Source organism: Solanum pennellii, chromosome 6 (genome assembly GCF_001406875.1).
Source record: "Solanum pennellii chromosome 6, SPENNV200".
Classification (NCBI taxonomy): domain Eukaryota; kingdom Viridiplantae; phylum Streptophyta; class Magnoliopsida; order Solanales; family Solanaceae; genus Solanum; species Solanum pennellii.
Genome location: NC_028642.1, coordinates 58,634,948 through 58,655,782, shown reverse-complemented (window position 1 = coordinate 58,655,782; position 20,835 = coordinate 58,634,948). Strand labels below are relative to the sequence as shown.

Genomic DNA, 20,835 nt, shown 5'->3' with positions numbered 1-20,835 from the left:
CCCTTCAGTGTGAACAAGGAATCTATGACTAAATTTGTTTATATTGTTGGTGTGAGATAAAATATATAATAATAAAGATAAAATATAGGTTATTTTATCTTGCGTTTGGTTGGAGTTGTTAGATAGTTTTGAAATTATGTATCCCATCATTTATACCCAGTAATAGAATAAGTTATCCCATATCCATAATGGAATAACTTGAATCAAAATAATTAATCTCAAAATAGTTTGTTTTCAACCAAACGCTTCTATGTGGAATTAATAATGAAAAACGAAAACAATGGGACATGATCATTGATTGATTGATCTAGGTGCTACGTTGACCCATCATCAAATAAAATAATAGCAAATTTCAGAAATATTGATCATATAGTTATAATCTTTTTTATTTAAATAATATAACCATATTCTGTAACAGAAAAATCACAAAAAAATAAATTTACGCATAAGAATTTAAGCGAAGATGTCGCCGGCTTTAGCTGCTTCTCTTAATAATAATACTCAAGTGTTCCATTTTCTACCCCATTGACTCAAATAAGCACATGTCCAACGTCACATCTACAATAATGGAACACATAATTTTTTTTATATGCTTTAAAATTAAATTAGAAGAAAATAATTATTTATGAAGGAGAAAAACTTACTTGCTGTTGTGGATGAAAATAATTTATTTATGAAGATGGCATATTTGGGAAGTTTAGTAACGTGTGTATTTAAATTTATAACAACAAACATCTGAAAATTTAAGTTAATTGCAATAAACACCAAAAGATTTTGATAGTATACATACTCTTATTACTTTAAATTTATAATTCTTAAATTTTCTATTTAATTCTTTAAATATTCGTAAGTTAATAATTTAAACGTCATTACAAATTTATATACATTTTATCCAAAAATAATCAATTTTGGACTCTAAGAGATGATATACTAGTATAGTTTTGGTTAAATATAGTGTTAGGGCGGCCCGAACGTAATAAATTAGAGTGAAAATAATACTCTCTCCGTCCGGTATTGTTTGTCATAATTTCTATTTTTAAAGTCGAACTATAAAAATTTTAACTAATATTTTAAGATGTATTTTTTCATCATATTAATATGCAAAAAAATTACAATGTATAGTACTTTTTATATAGTTTTACAATATCTATTTTTTTTGTTTAAAATATCGAATTAATTTAATCTAATTTACTTTTGAAAATTAGTTAAATTGATTTTTAATAAGCGTAATATTACAAATAATTCTGAACGGAGAGAGTAATAAAAACAAAGGTGGTAATCAAATACAACTTTGATCATTCTTCTCTTTCCCATGCGCGCTTGTCAAAGTTTTTAGCTACTAATTAATTGGAATTTTCATATTTATTAGTGGTTTTTGCCCCACTTACCAACTTTCACTTTCTAGTGCACTTCTTTTTCTTCTTTTATGTTTTCCTTTTCACACCTACACCATTCCACTAAACTAAAATCCAACTTTCTCACACACCCTTAGATCAATGTTTAGAATTTAGAATTTCAATTTAATGAAGTCCACCTTTTCTGAACTGTTATATTTTTTAAATTGTATATCTTTTATAAGTTCATGTAAAATAACTGAATTACTATGACTTTGGCTGTAGTGACAGAAATTTATAAGTTATTCTTCAGTAGAGTATAAAAATAATGCTAAATATACTGTGTTTGCATCAATAATGCATGTATTAGTGATGCTTCCATTAAATTATACATAGATTATTTTTATGTTCGTTTCGTTTGAAGCATAAAAGAATAGTATACATTGCATAAAAAATTTAATTTACAAAGATGCCTTCCACTATTATTATGGAAAAAAATGTAAAAAAAGTTTTGAGAGGCACTTGAATCTTTATGCATGCATTAAAATCATTACATTACTAATAACTAGAAATCACTTGGTACATATTAGAGCGTATAACTAACGCAAACATTAGTTAAACTTAGGTTGAAAACGAGTATAAAAAAATTAATAATATACAAGGCTAGTGCATGCATTATTTTTCTAAATACATTCTACTAAATTAATATAATTCGTAAAATTTTTATATATATAATATAACTTTTCGACGAATAATGCTCGATCGACCACCTAAATCTATACCACAGCTTTGTTGACCTCAAGTCAAAACGGCATATCGAGCTTGTCTTTGAGTGCCGCACAACTTGACATTTCTCAACTTCACTGTTGAAAGTCTATTACGTATGCAGATTTTTTTAAGTGTGAATGATTAAACAAGCAAACAAATGAATAGATCATCACGATAATGTCATATTATAAAATACAATTTTAATATAATCTTACTACTAACGTAGATATAACACATTATTATTAATTATTACTATTATTATATAGTCGCAAACCTTAGTGTTGAATACCAACTTATTTAGTTGAAATTCATATTGGGAGGGTTAAATCACATGCGCCGAATCAGTGAGCTGGCAGTTTTGCCAACTTTCAACATTAGTATATACTCTATAACTATTAAGTCGAAATTGCGTTTGCCGTTCTAATTTGTTTTTTTATGTTAATTTAATTTGAAATTTTGAAAATAAATAATTTTTTGAATTAAGATATTTAGTCTAAGAGTTTTTTTTTAAAGAAAATCTATCAAACAAATTAATATGGAGAGAGCAATATATTTATTAAATAATATTATTATGATTTTCCACCTGATATATAAATTTGATTAAATCTGAATCGTGCATCACAAACTCGTTTGGAGATAACACTCCCTTTTATATTAGGACTTAAACCTGAAACCTCGATTTAAGGGGTATACCACTACCTATGATTTATTAAATAATACTCCCTTTCTTTTGAAAAGAATGATATCCTTTCCTTTTTAATTTATTTAAAAAGAAATAATTTTTTTTTTGTAATAATTTTTCACTTGACATATTTAAGATTATAAGATTAGAGCACAATTTAATATATTTAATATAAGTTTAATTTATAATCACATGATTAAATCTTTTTTTTATTTCGTTAAATTTCAAATTAAATCAAATTAGATTATTCTTTCGTAAAATATTGTTTGCACATGAAGTATCTACATAATATAGAAGTCGCATGTCAACTCATTAGTGCTAGTGCTAGGACAAGAGAAAAACTTTATTCAAAAAAGCTTTTTGGATTACTTACTGCCTTGATTCAATTATAAATCATTTCCTACATCCAGCTCACTCTTAGAGCTTATCTTTTTAAAGCACACAATTTTCTTGATTTTCCAACTCTGCTGGAAACCAAACCAAACAATATCAAATTCAAGTATGTACTACTACTATACCATTTTTTTGTTATGTTTTCTTTGTTTTATTTCTTGTTTATTTTAAAGTTCATATTTTTAGGTGAAATACCAATATCTTGAATTTTTTTTAAAAAATAATTCAAATTTGCAGCATATAGAAAGGCTATGGGAGAAGTTGTTGCAGAAGATGATTTGTATACTAAAGATGGTACAGTTGATTTCAGAAATAATCCTGCTAAAAGGAATGAAACTGGAACATGGAAAGCTTGCCCTTTTATCTTAGGTACACTCAAATTAAAAAAAAAAAATCCTTTTTTTAGAAAATTATTTGAGTGTTTTTGGTTAAAAAATAAAAATTTCTGAAGTGGGGTTGTGTTGATTCTTAATATTTGTTGACAGGAAATGAGTGTTGTGAAAGATTGGCATATTATGGTATGAGTACAAATCTTGTGTTGTATTTCAAGAAAAGACTCAATCAACATAGTGCTACAGCTTCCAAGAATGTCTCAAATTGGTCTGGAACTTGTTATATTACACCCCTAATTGGGGCATTTCTAGCAGATGCTTATTTAGGAAGATACTGGACAATTGCTCTTTTCTCAATCATCTATGTAATTGTAAGTTTTATCATCTGTTGTTGAAGTACATTTACTGTTTACTGTAACTTTGTCACTTGCCTTACTTGGTCTAACTTAAACATATTATGTGTACAAACACGGGCGAATGTTCAATATGATCTATAGGTTCGTCTGAGCTCAGTACTTTTAGTTTAGACTCCACGTATGTGTTAAAAGATCTAGTAAATATGTACAAATATTAAATTTCGAGCCTAGTAACTCAAGTGGTCAATGAGTTCAGCAGTATCTGAACACATAAACTTCAAATCTTTGGGTCTGCATATGCTGACACCGATATGCTGAACGTGTATAGGATGAATAATCAGGGGAAAATGAATAATTTTCGGAGCCTATGATAAAGTTCCTTGACTAACTTTCCGAGTTATAATGATTCGTGTATAATTGGCAAGACTTTTCACTTAGACACCTAAACTTAGTGTTGTTCTGATTAAACATTCAACCTATTCAAAAGTGTCAAATATACAACCAAGAAGTGTCGGAAAAATCCTAAGTTTAGGTGTCTAAATGAAAGAATAAATATATACATAATCAAAGTTTCAACTTAAATCCTTTTATGTAAAACTTAGAAGCATATACTCTACCCTCCCTAGACCTCACATGTGAGATTACGCTGGATTTTTTCTTGTTGTTGTGAAACTTAGAAGCATAAATATATGTCTCTTGCAGGGGATGACTCTGTTGACATTGTCAGCTTCTGTTCCCGGCTTAAAGCCAAGCTGTTCTGGGGAAGATGTCTGTCATCCAAAGGAAGTGCAAACTGCAGTTTGCTTTGTTGCACTTTACCTCATAGCATTGGGTACTGGTGGGATCAAGCCGTGTGTTTCATCTTACGGGGCAGATCAGTTTGATGATTCTGATGAGGTTGAGAAGAAACACAAGTCATCTTTCTTTAACTGGTTTTATTTTTCGATTAATATTGGTGCTCTGGTTGCTTCTTCTGTGCTGGTTTGGATACAAGATAATGTGGGGTGGGGATGGGGTTTTGGGATTCCAGCAGTGACCATGGCCATTGCTATAGTAAGCTTCTTTTCTGGTACCCGATTGTATCGTAACCAGAAACCTGGAGGAAGCCCTCTGACGCGCATATGTCAAGTGCTGGTTGCATCCTTTAGAAAATTTAAAGTTAATGTGCCTGAAGAAAAGTCTCTCTTGTATGAGACCACAGATGCAGAGTCTGCAATCACGGGGAGTCGCAAGCTTGATCATACAAAAGACCTTAGGTGAGCATCTATAAGCTAGTTATGCTTTTGTTCTTTTTCCGGGTGTTGGCTTTACAAAAGTTCCATGGAATGATTCTTGAATGATAGCTAACAAATTATCCATTTAAATCAAATGATTTCTATAATATTTTTGTGATAAAATGCATTTTCCTGAAGAACTAGCTGCTGTTAATATCCTAGAAGAGTTTATATGCTCTTACCACTCGGGTAATCTGCCTGTCTCGGGTATGTACAATTATCTAGTAGAAAACGTATTAGCATTATCATCTTTACTACAATGAATGATTCAATGCTCTAGTGATACTTTACTGGACTTGGAAACATGTACACCGTGTAAACTTATTGGACCGTTATCTTTGCTGTCCACATTGCCTGTTGTCAAATTGTATCAACTTTCTTTTCATTTATGATAGTTTTTCTATTTTCCTTATGGTAAATGACGAAACTAATGATTTACACACTGATGAAATGATGCAGTTTCTTCGACAAGGCAGCAGTGCAGACAGAATTTGACCATGTGAAGGGCAATATCGACTCATGGAGGCTGTGCAGTGTGACTCAAGTTGAGGAGCTCAAATCCATTATACGGCTGCTACCTATATGGGCCACGGGTATCATATTTAGTACTGTATATGGTCAAATGAGTACCTTGTTTGTGTTGCAAGGAGCGGCCATGGACACTCGCGTGGGAAATTCCAGCTTCAAAATTCCACCAGCATCACTTAGCATTTTCGACACCCTCAGTGTCATATTCTGGGTTCCCATCTATGACCAAATCATTGTCCCAATTGCTAGGAAGATAACAGGTCACAAGAACGGGTTAACACAACTACAAAGAATGGGTATAGGCCTCTTCATATCCATCTTTGCCATGTTATTTGCCGGGATTCTGGAGTTCTATCGGCTAAAATATGTGAAAAGGCATAACTACTATGAACTTGAAGAGGTACCCATGACAATCTTTTGGCAGGTTCCACAATACTTCCTTATAGGTTGTGCAGAAGTGTTCACATTAATCGGTCAGTTGGAGTTCTTCTACGAGCAAGCACCTGATGCCATGAGAAGTTTGTGTTCCGCTTTATCACTGACCACGATTGCTCTTGGGAGTTACTTGAGTTCTATGCTTGTGACTATTGTCATGAACATTACAACCAAGAATGGGAAACCTGGCTGGATACCGGATAACCTGAACTACGGTCACATTGATTACTTTTACTATCTTTTGGCTGTGCTTAGTGTACTGAATTTGGGAGTTTATCTCGTGATCGCGAAATGGTATACTTACAAAAGGCCAGTGGGCACTCTGCGTTGAAGGTTGATGTGAGTGGCATCATTACAAAAAATGTAAGCTTTTTACTTTTTTTTTGGTTTAAAAGAGTATTCCAGAACTTGTAAATATAGTTTGTATGGAACATGACATGTTGTACACAAGCATATTTTATGTGAACTGGTCACCATTATTATACATAGAAATGTCTATGTCAATATAATCTGTTCAACTTGTAAGACCTCACGCTTTAAGGTGGATAAATCATATTCTTGTGCTTGGTAAGTAAGCAGAAATTATTATCCCAAAAGAGTGTATATTTTTAATTTATACATCCAGTATACGAAATAATATACGAAATATTTATATGCTCATATATGTTAGTATAAATACAATATTATAAATCATCGTATAAAAAAGCAAATTTCCTTAAATTCAAGCAACAGATTCATACAAAAGCTACATCAAATCATCTAAAATTTCATATTTGTGCTCCTCAAAACGTAATCAATCTTTTGCAACAATACTCACTTGAAACAAAGCTTATTTACGAAAATTCAATTTTAAAATTTTGAAGATTTGGGCTTCAACAATGGCTGGGTATGGCTTCAACGAAATGCAATAGTACTTCATGATAACTCCAATAACAGAGATAAAATAATAACTTAAGATGTTAATTTCTCCAAAAACAGGGGTTATTATCAATTACATATGAGATCATTTATTTCACTCCAAATAACTAAAACAAACAAATTAGTTAAATACAGTATAGGCTAAGTATGATAAAGTTTAAAAACCTAGGTTTATTTTTCGTACCTATTTTGATCTGTAGCACTCGAGTCGAGGATTCCACAGAAATAAGATTACTAGTTAAAAAATAAAAACAAGATCTATATACATTCTATTTTTCCTAGACCTAATTTATAAAATTTCATTGGATATCTCATTATTGTTATTGTACTCAACTTGTTTACATAAAATAACAGTAGTATCTAGATTTATACAAGACTTTTTGTAGCATGTATCTAATCTAATACAAATTACAATTGCCTTTAGTTATTTCTAGTAAATTTCTTATTCCATAGTTCATGAACACAAGAATATATATAAACTTACATTAATATCCTCACACATAATCTAAGAATATTTATATAATTAGATCTTTAAAAATGAATGGTAGCAGCTTCGCAAGGACCCTTCTATCTTTGAATATCCTAAATAGATCCTTTCATTGAGATCTTTTTTTTAATGCTTATGTAGCCTAATCTTTTCATAATTCTCATAGTTAATCTCACCGAAATTTATTTCAAATAAAATTTTTCTATTTCCATTTTAAGAATTCAAGTTCTCCATAAGTTAGTTAAGGTAATTAACTCTGATACCAAATATTATAAATATTAGAGTATACAAATACACTATATCGATCATTTTTTCTTGTAAAGTATATATTTAATTCATTCGACTAGCTTGCATAATATGACAATAGTGCCTAAAATATTTATTGAATTTTTTTTCTTGCAATTCTACCTAGGTTAGTTAGATATCCTTTGAAGTTCCTTCATAAAAGCAGAGCTGTCAAAATGGACTTGGCTCGCTAGGTCGACCCAACCAAATCCTTGAAATAAATGGGTTTGAGCTTAATTTTTTCAACTCATTTAGGAACGAGATTTTTTAGCCCAACCTCTTTGGCCCGCTGGCCTAGTAGGCCCAACCCACAAACTTTAGAGGCCAGCCCACGGGCTATGAATTTTATGCATATTTTAAATAGTGTTTTACCTGCTAAGATTTTGTAAATAAATATTTTTAAAATATCAATATAAAATCAAGACTATATTTCTCGGTGAACCACATAAATTCACTAGTTTAGGTCTTCATTATTAAGATTCTCAATAGTTTCAATATTACTTCCTCTACCATATTTTATGCTTAGGATACATGAGTCTGAATCTGAGATACATGTATCTACGAAATTTTAAAATTGAAGTACAAAATTTATTTATTTAAATTAATTGATTGTAATTGTTTTCCTTGATTAGAGGAGTAATTGAGAATTTTTAAAATATATAGATAATTAATTTTATTTTATTATTCTTTGAAATAGTAAATTCATTAATATTATTAATATAAGATAACAACATGTATATCTTGGTAATGTAATTTGATTAATTTCAAATTATTTCTATAAATTTTTTAATTAATTTGATGTATCTATTATAAATATATGATGTATCCAACAAACTAAACACTTAGATACACGAGTGTCATACAAGTACATTCATATGTGTCAAAGTATCTAGCATTAATTTCACGTATTTGTTATACTTATCTAGTATTAATTTCATGTATCTTTTGTATGTATCTAGTATTAATTTGATGTATCAAGTATCAATTACATATGTTATATTTCAAAAACATGTATTTCGAATACATAGTAAGCATCTACATCTAAATCTAATTATGTGTACCTAAATTTCGTACGTTATATACAAAAATATGTATCTCGAATATATAATAAACATATACATTTAATTATGTGTATCGAAATATAAAATGTAGGTGAAACATATGAATTTGGGAACAAATCACGACGGTAGAGTATCTGTTGTATCATTAGTACATATCTCCGTGTAGTTAAAAATCATGTATTCGAAATTTAATGGTGGATACATATACATGTTCAGATACCCCATTACTAAAAATACAACTCATATCTTAATTAAGATTACTATTTATTTGATACACATGTTCGAAGGGTTATATCAAAGTAATATTAGTATTACCACATCCATGTCACGATAACCAAAGAAAGCCTTAGAAGAACACTAGCAAATAAAGACTCTCTACGATACTCCTTTGTAACATTTTACGTTGTGACATAACATAATCAAAATTAATATTCATTTTTTGCGGATACAAATCAATCAAGACCCACTTTGATTTGATCTCGTTATAAATGAAAAACAATCAAGACCTACTCTAAATTGAAAGTTTTTTCTGTAGCATTTACTTTGATTTGATCTCGTTATAAATGAACAATATAGAATAATATTTTGTTTCAGAAAGGATGAGATATGGTTGAGTGATAAATATGAGAGGGGAGAATTAAGAGATAGTGATTGATTTGGAGTGAAACAGTTAATTAAGCAGATAATCAATCAATCCTAATTTTAAGGAATGTGAGTATCTAGTTGTATCTTCAAATAATATATTTATATATGGTATAGAATACTAAAAGTGGTAATAGATGTAATTGTTTGAAAGTAAAGATAATATTAGTACATGTAATAGTGATGTATGTTTAATAAGGTAGTTTGTCCTATATTTTGTTACATATCTTTTACATTTTAGGGTGATTAGCCCACTAAATTTTCTTATTAGCCCAAGTCCATTAACCAACTATAACTATGAATGTTTGACCTCTTTTACTTTTGTTTTATGCCTAATACACTTCTCTTTTATTGTCTTGTTTATGAAATAGTGATCATATAATATTTTTTGCTCGGATGAAACTTATGGATGTTGTATCTTGGCTATTATGTATTTGTTTTGTAAATATTCACTGAGATATGTTGTAATTCATCAACGTTCATATTCTTTTTAAGAGAAAAATTTTGTTCGTTTTTTGGTTGAAAGGCCAACCCGTCCCAACCCGTGGCCCGCTTAAGGCTTGGTTGAGTTGCTATTCTACAGGCCCTTTAATTAAAAGGGTGAGCCCATTCCAACCCATTTAAATCTCTAGCCCGTTAGGATTGGATTGCGTCAACCCATTTTGATAGCTCTACCAAATAACATAGTTGTTACTTATTACTAATCAAATGTTGATGTATGATTTTTTTAACGATATAAATTATTCTTACAAAATTGTATATGAATCTTCACTTTTCTATTTAAATTTAATATTTTGACCCATGCCCGATGCTGTCAAACTGACCAGGGATAGACTAAAGAGTCCCATTTTTAAATTGATAAGGAAAATACCAGTCCAACCATACCAAACTAATGAATTGACTTAGACTGATTTTGCGAGTCAAACTAATTTTGACGACTCTATTTTGAGAATTTAGTCAAACCATATTTCGTGAATTTTTCATAAATATCTTTTACCTCACCTTTCTCCGCCCTGTTATAATTGTATCTACCCCTCAAATTACTCGTGATTCAGTCAATAATTATCTTTTATCTCAATTCTACACCTCAAATTTTTCGTGACTTTATTTGTAAATATCTTTTACCTGATTATTTTTTATATTTCCACATATACCCTTTCTCCTACTATAAAGAGGGGTGTTCCTATTCCTCCAATTCCCCATTGTGACAACCCACAAAGGCTTCACTCTGAGTTGATCAAATTAAAGGTATCCTTTTCTTCTCTTCTCTTACTTAATCTTATACCTATAAAATAAAATGTTTGTCATAATTTTAATTCTTCTCATTTATTTACTCTTTTTCCCCCTTTTTTTTTAAAAGAAGGTGAAGATTGACCAGCAACTTCAACTTGGTCCCATTTTAACAATTGTTTGAGAAAACAAAAGGCAAGTGAACTTTCCTTCATTTGAATTTCAATTCTTTTTCACTAATTATGCTTACTTACATTGATAATATTATTAATTAACTTTATACACGTTTATTTTATACTTGGACTATAGCTTAAACTTGGAATCTTTAAATGTTCATTAAATTTCCCTAAAAGTAGCATTTGCATTAAGTTTTGGTGCATGAAATAAAAATATAAAATGTGCTACTGTATCAACAAAAAGTTCAGTTTTTTTTTTGGTGCAATTTTTCCGCCTGAAAAATTGAATCAGGCAGTAGCTCAAGAACAGTAAAGAGTCTAAAACTGAGTAGATTTCAGAGAAAACTTGACAAGATTAAATTTGGGCAAGATTTCGAAGAATGCCGTAAGGAATTAGGGTTTAATCTTCATTTTTGCGCCTTTGAGAAAATAAAAACAATGATTTTAATGAATCAACGACCTACTTACCTCTAGAAATTTGATAATTTCATGTGCAGGAGATATGCATTCATATAATCATGAGTCATGACTGTCGAATTTTGCTAAAAGATAAATCAGAAAATTTTCTAAGTAGTTGCATTAAGCTTACTGTGTATTCTTGACATTTGAGGAGGAGGGGTCTTAGATCTGGTGCCTGATCATGAGACTTGTGCTAATAAAACTATTGCTCTTTGTTGAATAATCTATACTTGTACGCAACTCTGCTTTCCGTTTGTCTTGATTCTGCTGCATTAGGTCCTATAAAATAGTGATCTCTTATATATTCACTAGGACACAAATTCATTCTTCTTCTTCCATGTTCTTATGAAGTATGACGAAAGCAAAGGAGTTACCTGATCCAGCCCTGACCAGTAAGAAGAAATTGGTTATCCCAGTAGGACCCAGGTTTCAGGTTGATGTTCCAGATTGGGCCAACTCTCCGAATAAGGGAACTCCAGCAGATGTTGCATTAAGAGCTTCTATTCCATCGTATAAAAAGGAGGAATCTGATACTTCAAAATGGCTTGGTACACGGGTATGGCCAAGAGCGGATAACCTAGAAAACAAGGAAATTAACGAGGCATTGGTTGGGAAAGGGAGAAATGAACATTGTTCTTGTAGGTCCCCTGGATCTTACGAATGTGTTAAAAAACACATTAGTGAACAAAGCATGAAGTTGAAGTCTGAACTGGAGACCGCGTTCAATGTCTGGAAGTTTGATGAAATGGGAGAAGAAGTTTCCCAGTTGTGGAACAGTAAGGAGCAAAAGAAGTTCAGGTCCATCGTTAAGACGTGTCTGTCTAAAGGCAAAAGCTTCATGAAACCAGCATTAGCATCTTTTCCTTCCAAGAATAGGCAAAGCATCGTCAACTATTACTTCAATGTTCACATTCCTCAGCGTATTAGGTCATCTGGTATAACAATCAACACCGATGATGAAGATGAAGAAGAGGAAGAGGAAGAGGAAGAAGAGGAGGTCACTGATCCCAGACGTTCTCGTAAAAGGAATCGAGCAAACAAAGGTGTCTCTACTAGTTCTAGATCTCTCAAGACAAAGTTCCTAAGTGGTCGACGATGACACCAGAAGTCAATCAGGGCTGACTCAACAATATTGGGGCCTAAAACGAAATTTAAGAGAGAGACCTTAATTTTTTTTTTATTATACTTTTATTTGAATGTACTTTCTAGCTATTTTAGATTCAATGAACGAAATCATTAAGTATTGTTTTTTATAATCAATTTGTTTTAATGATTCCTTTTCAAATGATGATATAGCTAATTCATTCAATATCTCTCGAGAGTTGAGACATTCTTGATCTTAAAGAAGATTCAATCAATTTTAATTTCTAAAAAACATCTCCCGGGTGAGGCAGCAGTTACAAGAACCGTTAACATTATTCTATAAGCGATATGTGTATCTGAAAAAGAATCAAGTTTTTTTATTTGATTGAATATTTTCATTAGATCATTATCTTTTACTAGTATTATTTCTCTTAACACTTTTAATTCAAAAAATATATCTAAACCATCAATATCAGAATAACTATTACGTGATAAAGAAAATATAAAGTTAAACACAACATTTTAAAACATTCTCATCATCTAGAAATCTCAATATTTTACCACTAAATAAGAAATCTTTTTTTTCATATGCTTCAATTGGTTCAAATCTATTTTGAAATAAAAAATAGTTTGATCTTCTCTACATATATGAAGTAATCAACTTTAAAATATTCTTCCGGGGACTTTGTGATTTCGTTATCCATATTTTCATAAAATTATTTTTTTACGAAATTCGGATTTATATTCATCTCATATGCAAATTCCTTAGTAGATTTATAGTACTCATAGTACATATATAATTTTTTTTAATGACATACATAAGTAATTGTTTTTTAAAAATGGGGCCCCCAAAATATATGAGGCTCCAAGCGATGACTTTAATAGCCTAGGGGTTAAGACTACCCTGATATCAATATAGAAATGGAATATACAGAGAGAATTGTATTTTATCTCTCAATCCAGGGATAGTTTTGGGATGGGGTTCACATTTTATACATAGGTTTTGAAGTCAAGAAAAGAGAACACTTTTTTTTGGATAATTATGCAATATATTGAGGTCTGATAGGATCGCACAACAAAACTTTACATAGATACATTGATCTCTAGATTTGAGAGGATATTGCTTCCCTGTTTCCTTCATAAAGGAACAATATGGCTTCTTACATCCAGCTTCATACATTGTCTTATATCTCTCTTCGATATGTTCAATTATTTATTTTGTATCATTTGATAGTGCGTATAAGAATAGTGCTAACTAGGGTGTTTGAGTAATGCGGAGATTAATTATGCTAGGATTATTTCTCCTCAATTGTTTGTTTTGGTCATAATTCTAAAAATTGTTTACAAAATTACCCTTCATATTCTCGAAGCTTTGTACATTTTCAGGAGCAATTATATTTTTAACTATGTTTCTGCGTATATTAAAACTCCTTGTATGATAATATCATAATTTGCTAAGTATGTACTCCATTAGTCATAAGGAGTTCTTAGGTACCATGCTGGATAAATATGTATGGCTTTCACTGCCTAATTTGTTTTTTGCTCAAATAATTTTAGTTGAGGCTCTAGCTCTAAAGACTGACCTAAGATGGTGTCTAAATCATGCTTTTCACAGAGTTACTGTTGAGTCTGACTCCTGGTTGATTATTCAGATGGTTAAAGGTAAGATCAACCCCTTGGCAAATCAAAGATGATATTAAACATATTTAACCCATGAGTTCACTTGGTTATTCCTCTTTCATTCACACCTTTAGAGAAACTACAACTAATTTGCTCGTAAATATGGCTGAACATTGCAAAACAATTACCTGCTTCATTGAGGCCATAAATCTTCCTTCTAAGATTACTTCCACCTTGAAGAATGATGTAGTTGGCAAGCCCAACATTAGAATTCGAGTGAATAAGGGCAACTTTATATTCGATCCTGATTAAATTTCGTTTGGTTGTTTCTAGTTTTATGAATTCTAGAAGTTTTTGTAAGCTTATGTGATGAGGAGCAACCCTCCTCCTTTTTCTTTCTTTTATTTTGATAAGTTAGAGAGTAAGGATGTGCTTTTACTCATAGTTTTGTAATGATATCCTTTAGACTTCTCTCCTTGAAGCATAACTGTTACCAATCAAATGATGATATATTTTATCGATTGATATTATTGCTAAAAATTTATATATGAATCTTCACTTTTCTATTTAAATTAAAAGTGTTGACTATAAACTAGTCCAACCCCACTACACGAGACTATCAGACCGACTAAATATAGGCCAAAGATCCCCTATTTTTAATGAGCAAGGAAAATGTCAGTCCAACCACACCAAACTAATGACTTGAATTTGACTATTTTCATGGATTAAATTCATTTTGATGATTCTATTTTAAGATATTTTAATCAGAAAATGTTTTGTGAATTTTTATAAATATCTTTTACCTTAATTTTTGTATTTTCACATATACATTTCCTACCACCTCGTTATAAATGAGGGTTTGTAAACCTCAAATTCTTCGTGATTCTTTTGCCTTAAACTTTTTCGCATTTTCATATATATCTTTTCCTTACCAAATGAGTATTCCTATACCTCGAATTCCTCATGATTCAATTTATAAATAGTTCTTTCGTTTAAAAAGGATGACCTAGTTTGACTTGACACGAAGTTTAAGAAAAGAAAGAAGACCTTTTAATTTTGTGGATTTAAATTAAAGTTATGTCAAATGTATCAAAATGCCTTTTAATCTTGTGATCTTAAACATGCCACGTGGAAAGTTAAAGTTAAAGTATTATCAAAAAAAGAAAGGGGTCATTCTTTTCTAAACAGAGTAATTACCCTAGATGTTTGGGAGATTACCTAGGAATATCATTTATGTTTGTTTTAGGACTACAATATCACCCAACTTTGCCTATTTTCCTCAAAATATACTTGACACAAAAAAATATATTATTTCTCTCCTCCTAGGGTGCCATGTCACATTTTTTAATTTATTTTAAATATTTTTCCAATTATTTTAAAGAACCGGAGGAACCCACATATTTTGTTGTAGAATAGGAGGAACTCATTTTACAATTCTTAATGTAATTTTTTTTACTGGGTATAATATATGGGTTTGTCTATTTTTTTAAAAAAATCTATCTATATATAATAGGAGAAGTAAAAAGTATCACATGTCAACACCACAAATATTCAATAATTTTAATTTTTCAAAAAGCATTTTAAATATGCTCTAAAAATACAATTAAGAAAAACATGAATTTTAATATAGCTATTTTAAATAGAAAATAAAAATTCTTTTGTTTAAAAAAACTGTAACGGCAAAAAATTGGATTATTTAAAATGCCTCTAATTACAATTTTAAAGGAAAAAAATGAAATCGAACTATTTTTTTTATAAAAACAATAATGACTATTACGAGAAAAAAAATGAAAGATCTTTACATGCTTCAAATTTCAATTTTAAAGGTTAAAAAACGAAAACTGAAAATTGAATTATTTTATAAAAAACTGTAATGTCTATTTATATTTAACACACTTTCAGTGATTTAAGGGAATGCTCCAATAAAATGGAATGTGTAAATATCTATCTAAATAGGAAAAGAAAAAGTGCACCATAAAAAATCTATAATTATTATTTTAAAAATTAATTAAAAAACTTATAGTAAAAAATAATACTTATCATAAGAAAATTAAAAAACTTATTTTTAAAAAATAGTTAAAGTAGTTAATTGTAAAAATGGGATACTTGTTTTTTTCATTCATTTTAGAAATTCATCTTTATATATCTAAAAAACAAGAAATTTTCAAAAAACATAAATAGAAAACAATATTTTTTTAAAAAAAACATATTGCAACCTAACGTTTAAATAGGTTTAAAGCATATTTTTTTTAATAATAAAAAAATAAATAATGTGACATGACATCCTAATAGGAAAGAGATAATTATTTTTTGTGTCAACTATAGTTTGACGAAAATAGATAAAGTTAGGTGATATTATAGTCTTAAAACAGACATAAGTGATATTCTTAGATAATTTTTCAAACATGAGTGACTATCTAGGAAAATTACTCTTTCTAAACATACTAAAAAGAAAATGAGGTTATTCCTTTTTAAATGAAGAGAGTATCTTTTACCTGATTATTTTTTTGTATTTTCTTATATAGTCTTTTCCCCTACTATAAATGGTGTTCCTACCCCTCCCATCCTCCATTGTGAGTTGTGACAACCCAAAAATTACTAAGAATAAGTAAAAGCTTTATACTTGAGTTAATACAAAGGTATTCTTCTCTTCTATAATTCTTTCTTTTATCTTACACCTATAAATAAAATGTTTTTCAAAAATTTTCATTTTCATTTACTTTACTCTTTATCCCTTTTTTTTTTTCCTTCAAGAAGGTGGAAATTGGCAAACAACTTCAACTTGGTCCCATTTTGACAATTGTTGAGAAAACAAAAGGCAAGTGAATTTTCCTTCTTTTGAATTTCAATTCCTTTTCACTAATTATGCTTACTTACATTGATGATATTATACATTAACTTTAAACATGTATATTTTATACTTGAACTATAGCTCAAAATTGGAATCTTTACATGTTAATTAAATTTCCCTAAAAGTAGAATATTTAAATTATTTTTTGGTGCATGAAAGAAAAATAGAAAATGTGCTACTGTATCAAGAAAAAGTTTTTTTTTTTTTCGTTCAATTTTCGGCCTGAAAAATTGAATCGCGAAGTTGTTCAAGAACTAGATTTCAGAGAAAACTTGAAAAGAATGAATTTGGGCAAGAGTTTAAAGAACGCGATAAAGAATTAGGGTTTAAAGTGTTAATTTTTTGCGCCTTGGAGAAAATAAAAACGATTATTCTAATGAATCAGAAACGCACATACCTGGAAATCTGATAAATTTCGTAATGATCGGAGAATTACAGCGTCGATAACTTGTTTTCTGACCCGTATACGTACAAGAAGATCAAGTAATATGTATCTTTATTCAGTTCCTTGAATTTTTCGTGCTTAGAAATTATCGAAATTTTATATTGCCACTGCTCCTCTGTTCTGTAATTCTAGCTTCAACGGAAGAGCTGAGATCAGAGGCTTTTGATTGAAAAAAGAATTTTCGTGAAAACTTTTAATTGTTTTCTAAAAATTGGAAAAATTGAAGATCATTTCATCGTTTTTTGAACAAACACCATCTTAATACTAGTTAGAAATGTGTTGGTGAGATAAGTTTAGAGATTGAATGTTGAACGAACTATAGGATGATTCTTGGTTTTCTATTGGAGTTTTTGGGGAAATTTATTTGTTTATTTCGTGTGATTGTTTGAGTTTATTTGATAGATTCATCACGAAGGATTGAGATGTGTTTTCTTCAATATATAGTCTTGATCTTTACTCTCCTAACTCTCTTTAAATTTGTTTGGGATGTACAAACAGAAGAGCCCTTATAGTTTCTGAATTGTCTCCTTGTGACTGTAAAAGAGTCAGCCAGAAATAAAGACGGTTAATCCTTTCTCTGCGTTCAAATATGTAACTCTGTGATGTATGTTTCTTCTAAGTGTATGTCTTTAATATAGATAGACATTCGTAGATTCTTATTATCTACAGATGTATCAAGTATTGTTATGACATTAGTTATCTATTCATATAGAAATGAGTCGTGAAGGTCTAATTTTGCTGACAGATAATCAGAAGATTTTCGAAGTAGTTGCATGAAGCTTACTTGACATTTGAGGAGGAGGGGACTTAGATCTGGTTCCTGATGAGACTTGTGCTGATAAACTATTGCTCTTTGTTGAATAATCTTTACTATTACGCAACTCTGCTTTCCGTTTGTGTCCAGTCTTACTCGTTCATCTGTTTAACTTCTCATTTTTGGCATGTACAGAAGGGCTGCTAAAGGATCTTTTAGTGCTGTCAAACGGGGAACTTGGATAACCCTTTCAGTCGACCAAAGCTTTCCATTCACGCTTGATTCTGCTGCACAAGGTACTAGTATCCTATAAAACGTTGATCTCTTTTAAAGAAAAGTTTGAGTTTAAATACTACTCTGCATAGCTTGAGGAACAGTGATATATGACAAACTCATTGGCTCTTGTTCTTCTATGTTCTCATGAAGTATGACGAAAGCAAAAGAACTACCGGATACATCCCTGACCAGTGAGAAGAAAAAAGAATGGTGTGAATTCATCTATGAAGATAGCGAGAAATTGGTAATCCCAGTAGGACCCAGGTTTCAGGCTGTTGTGCCAGATTGGGCCAACTCTCCGAATGTGGGAACTCCAGTTGTAGTAGCAGATACAGATAATGCATTAAGAGCAACAAAGAAGGAAATTGTATGCAAGTATAAAGAGGAGGAATCTGATACCTCAAAATGGCTTGGCACACGGGTATGGCCAAGAGCCAACAACCTAGAAAACAAGGAAGATAATGAGGAGTTGGTTGGGAAAGGGCGAAACGAACATTGTACTTGTAGGTCCCCTGGATCAGTCGAATGTGTTAAAAGACACGTTAAAGAAGAAGGATTGAAGTTGTGGTTAGAACTGTTGACAGCCTTTACTGCCTGGAAATTTGGTGAGATGGGCGAAGAAGTTTCCAATGTGTGGAATCTTAAGGAACAAAAAAGGTTCAGCTCCATCATTAAGAAGTGTCTGTCTAAAGGTGAAAGCTTTATGAGACCAGCATTAGAATCTATTCCTTCAAAGAATAGGCAAAGCATCATCAAGTATTACTTCAATGTTCACATTCCTCGGCGTATCAGGTCAAATAGTAAAACTAACACCGATGATGAAGAGGAGGAAGACGAAGAAGAGGAGGTCACTGCTCCCAAACATTCTCGTAAAAGGAAAGGTGCCTGTTCTACTTCTAAATCTCTGAAGAGAAAGTACCTAAGTGGTCGACGATGACACCAGAAGTATCAATGCACATTCTTTTTTAGTTGACAGACAAATGGAGTTAACAATTTGTACATTGGTTTTAAAGCCAAGAAAAGGAGAATTTTTTTTGGATATTGATGCAATCAATGTATTGAGATCTGATAGTATAGCACAACAAAACTATACAATTTGAGAGGATATTGCTTCTTCTAATATTTTGTGATTGCCTTATTTACTTCATTTTTGAAAAGAATCCCTATATGCAAACTTGGGTCAATCTTACTTTCAAGTGGCTTACATAATATGACTAGAGTATTTGGGTCAATTATGTTGTTTTTCTTTTCATATCTACTTTAATTTGCCATACTCGAGTCGAGAATTCTTTAGAAACAACCTCTATCTTCACGAAATAAAAATAAAATTTACATATATTCTACTTTATTTATATCCTACTTATAAAATTCCATTGGATATCTTATTGTTAGTATAGTCAGCTTGCTTACCTAATATGACTAGAATATCTTGATAAGAGTTCTTTTAGCTTGTCCTAATCTAATACAATTGCTTTCATTTATTTTCTAGTAACAAGTAATTCCATGTTCCATAGTTCATGAACATAAGAATATCTATGATTCTTTTTTTTTGGTGTGTGTTATTTCTCTATTAGACTTCACCAATCTAATTTTTATGGATTTTTTATTATTATCTAAGTTTGTAATGTTATCTGGCTCAAATTAGTCATTTGTGACTTTATTGGAAGTGTATTAACTACGAAACAAAGTTTAAAAATTTTACTGGTAATAGCTTCGACAAAATTGATTTACCGATGGTAGTTCCAAAGGAATTGTTTATAAACATTACAATGCGCCTCTTATTTGGTATTTCTTGACGCACATTACAAACATATTACTAATTAATTGTTCTAATAATTTATAAAAATTCACATGAAATACACGTGTAATGCACGTGTCCAAAGACTAGTATGATAATAGTGTTTAAAATATTTGTAATTTTTCTTCTAGCAATCCTATCTGGGTTGTTGGATATCCTTTGGACTTCTCTCCTTAAAAGCATAGTTATTACCAATCATGTATACCCTTTTAACTATTGAAATTATTCTTAAAATATTATATACGAATCTTCATTTTTCTATTTAAATTTAATATTTTGACCCATGAATTAGTCCAACTTCACCACACGAGGCCAACACATTGACCAGGGATAGACTAAAGAATCTTAGTTTTAACTGGCGTGGAAAATGGCAATCCAACCACACCAAACTAATAATTTGACTTGGACTAATTTCACCGGGTCAAACTCATTTTGACGACTGTATTTTAAGATATTTTAGTCAAGATATGTTTAGTAAATTTTTAATAAATACCTTTTACCTCAATTTTCTTGTATTTTAACATATACTTTTTCCATCCCTATTATAAATGAGAGTTTCTAAATCACGAATCCCTCGTGATTCGGTATATAAATGTCTTTTACCTCAATTTTATTTCATTTTCATATATATCTTTTTCTCATGTTATA

At 30.5% G+C, this 20,835-nt stretch overlaps 3 protein-coding genes across 5 annotated transcripts; all 3 read left to right on the top strand.

Moving 5' to 3' along the window:
- Window positions 1-3,056: 3,056 nt before the first annotated feature.
- On the top strand, window positions 3,057-6,684 carry LOC107021037 (protein NRT1/ PTR FAMILY 8.1-like). Of its 3 annotated transcripts, none has more exons than XM_015221606.2 (5): window positions 3,057-3,283; window positions 3,415-3,546; window positions 3,663-3,880; window positions 4,568-5,121; window positions 5,599-6,684. In XM_015221606.2, exons 2-5 carry the CDS (start codon window positions 3,429-3,431, stop codon window positions 6,431-6,433), a joined length of 1,725 nt encoding a protein of 574 aa, XP_015077092.1. In that variant the 5' UTR covers window positions 3,057-3,283; window positions 3,415-3,428; the 3' UTR covers window positions 6,434-6,684. The 3 variants fall into 3 exon arrangements, with proteins under 3 accessions (XP_015077092.1, XP_027773832.1, XP_015077093.1); XM_027918031.1 differs by having other exon boundaries at window positions 3,103-3,287; window positions 5,599-6,629; XM_015221607.2 differs by lacking the exon at window positions 3,057-3,283 and having other exon boundaries at window positions 3,374-3,546; window positions 5,599-6,629.
- A 4,716-nt stretch (window positions 6,685-11,400) lies between these two features.
- LOC107022510 (AT-rich interactive domain-containing protein 1-like) lies at window positions 11,401-12,579 on the top strand. The gene has a single exon (XM_015223109.2). It carries the CDS (start codon window positions 11,713-11,715, stop codon window positions 12,457-12,459), a length of 747 nt encoding a protein of 248 aa, XP_015078595.1. The 5' UTR covers window positions 11,401-11,712; the 3' UTR covers window positions 12,460-12,579.
- A 4,508-nt stretch (window positions 12,580-17,087) lies between these two features.
- Window positions 17,088-19,531, top strand: LOC107022857 (AT-rich interactive domain-containing protein 2-like). The gene is made up of 2 exons (XM_015223436.2): window positions 17,088-18,409; window positions 18,540-19,531. Exon 2 carries the CDS (start codon window positions 18,541-18,543, stop codon window positions 19,324-19,326), a length of 786 nt encoding a protein of 261 aa, XP_015078922.1. The 5' UTR covers window positions 17,088-18,409; window position 18,540; the 3' UTR covers window positions 19,327-19,531.
- The last annotated feature ends 1,304 nt before the right edge of the window (window positions 19,532-20,835 follow it).

Coding starts and splice junctions, on each gene's coding strand:
- LOC107022857 (XM_015223436.2), top strand. CDS start 18,541: ATGACGAAAGCAAAAGAACTACCGGATACATCCCTGACCAGTGAGAAG.
- LOC107021037 (XM_015221606.2), top strand. CDS start 3,429: ATGGGAGAAGTTGTTGCAGAAGATGATTTGTATACTAAAGATGGTACA. Junction 3,547..3,662: donor AGCTTGCCCTTTTATCTTAG/GTACACTCAAAT, acceptor ATTTGTTGACAG/GAAATGAGTGTTGTGAAAGA. Junction 3,881..4,567: donor TCTCAATCATCTATGTAATT/GTAAGTTTTATC, acceptor TGTCTCTTGCAG/GGGATGACTCTGTTGACATT.
- LOC107022510 (XM_015223109.2), top strand. CDS start 11,713: ATGACGAAAGCAAAGGAGTTACCTGATCCAGCCCTGACCAGTAAGAAG.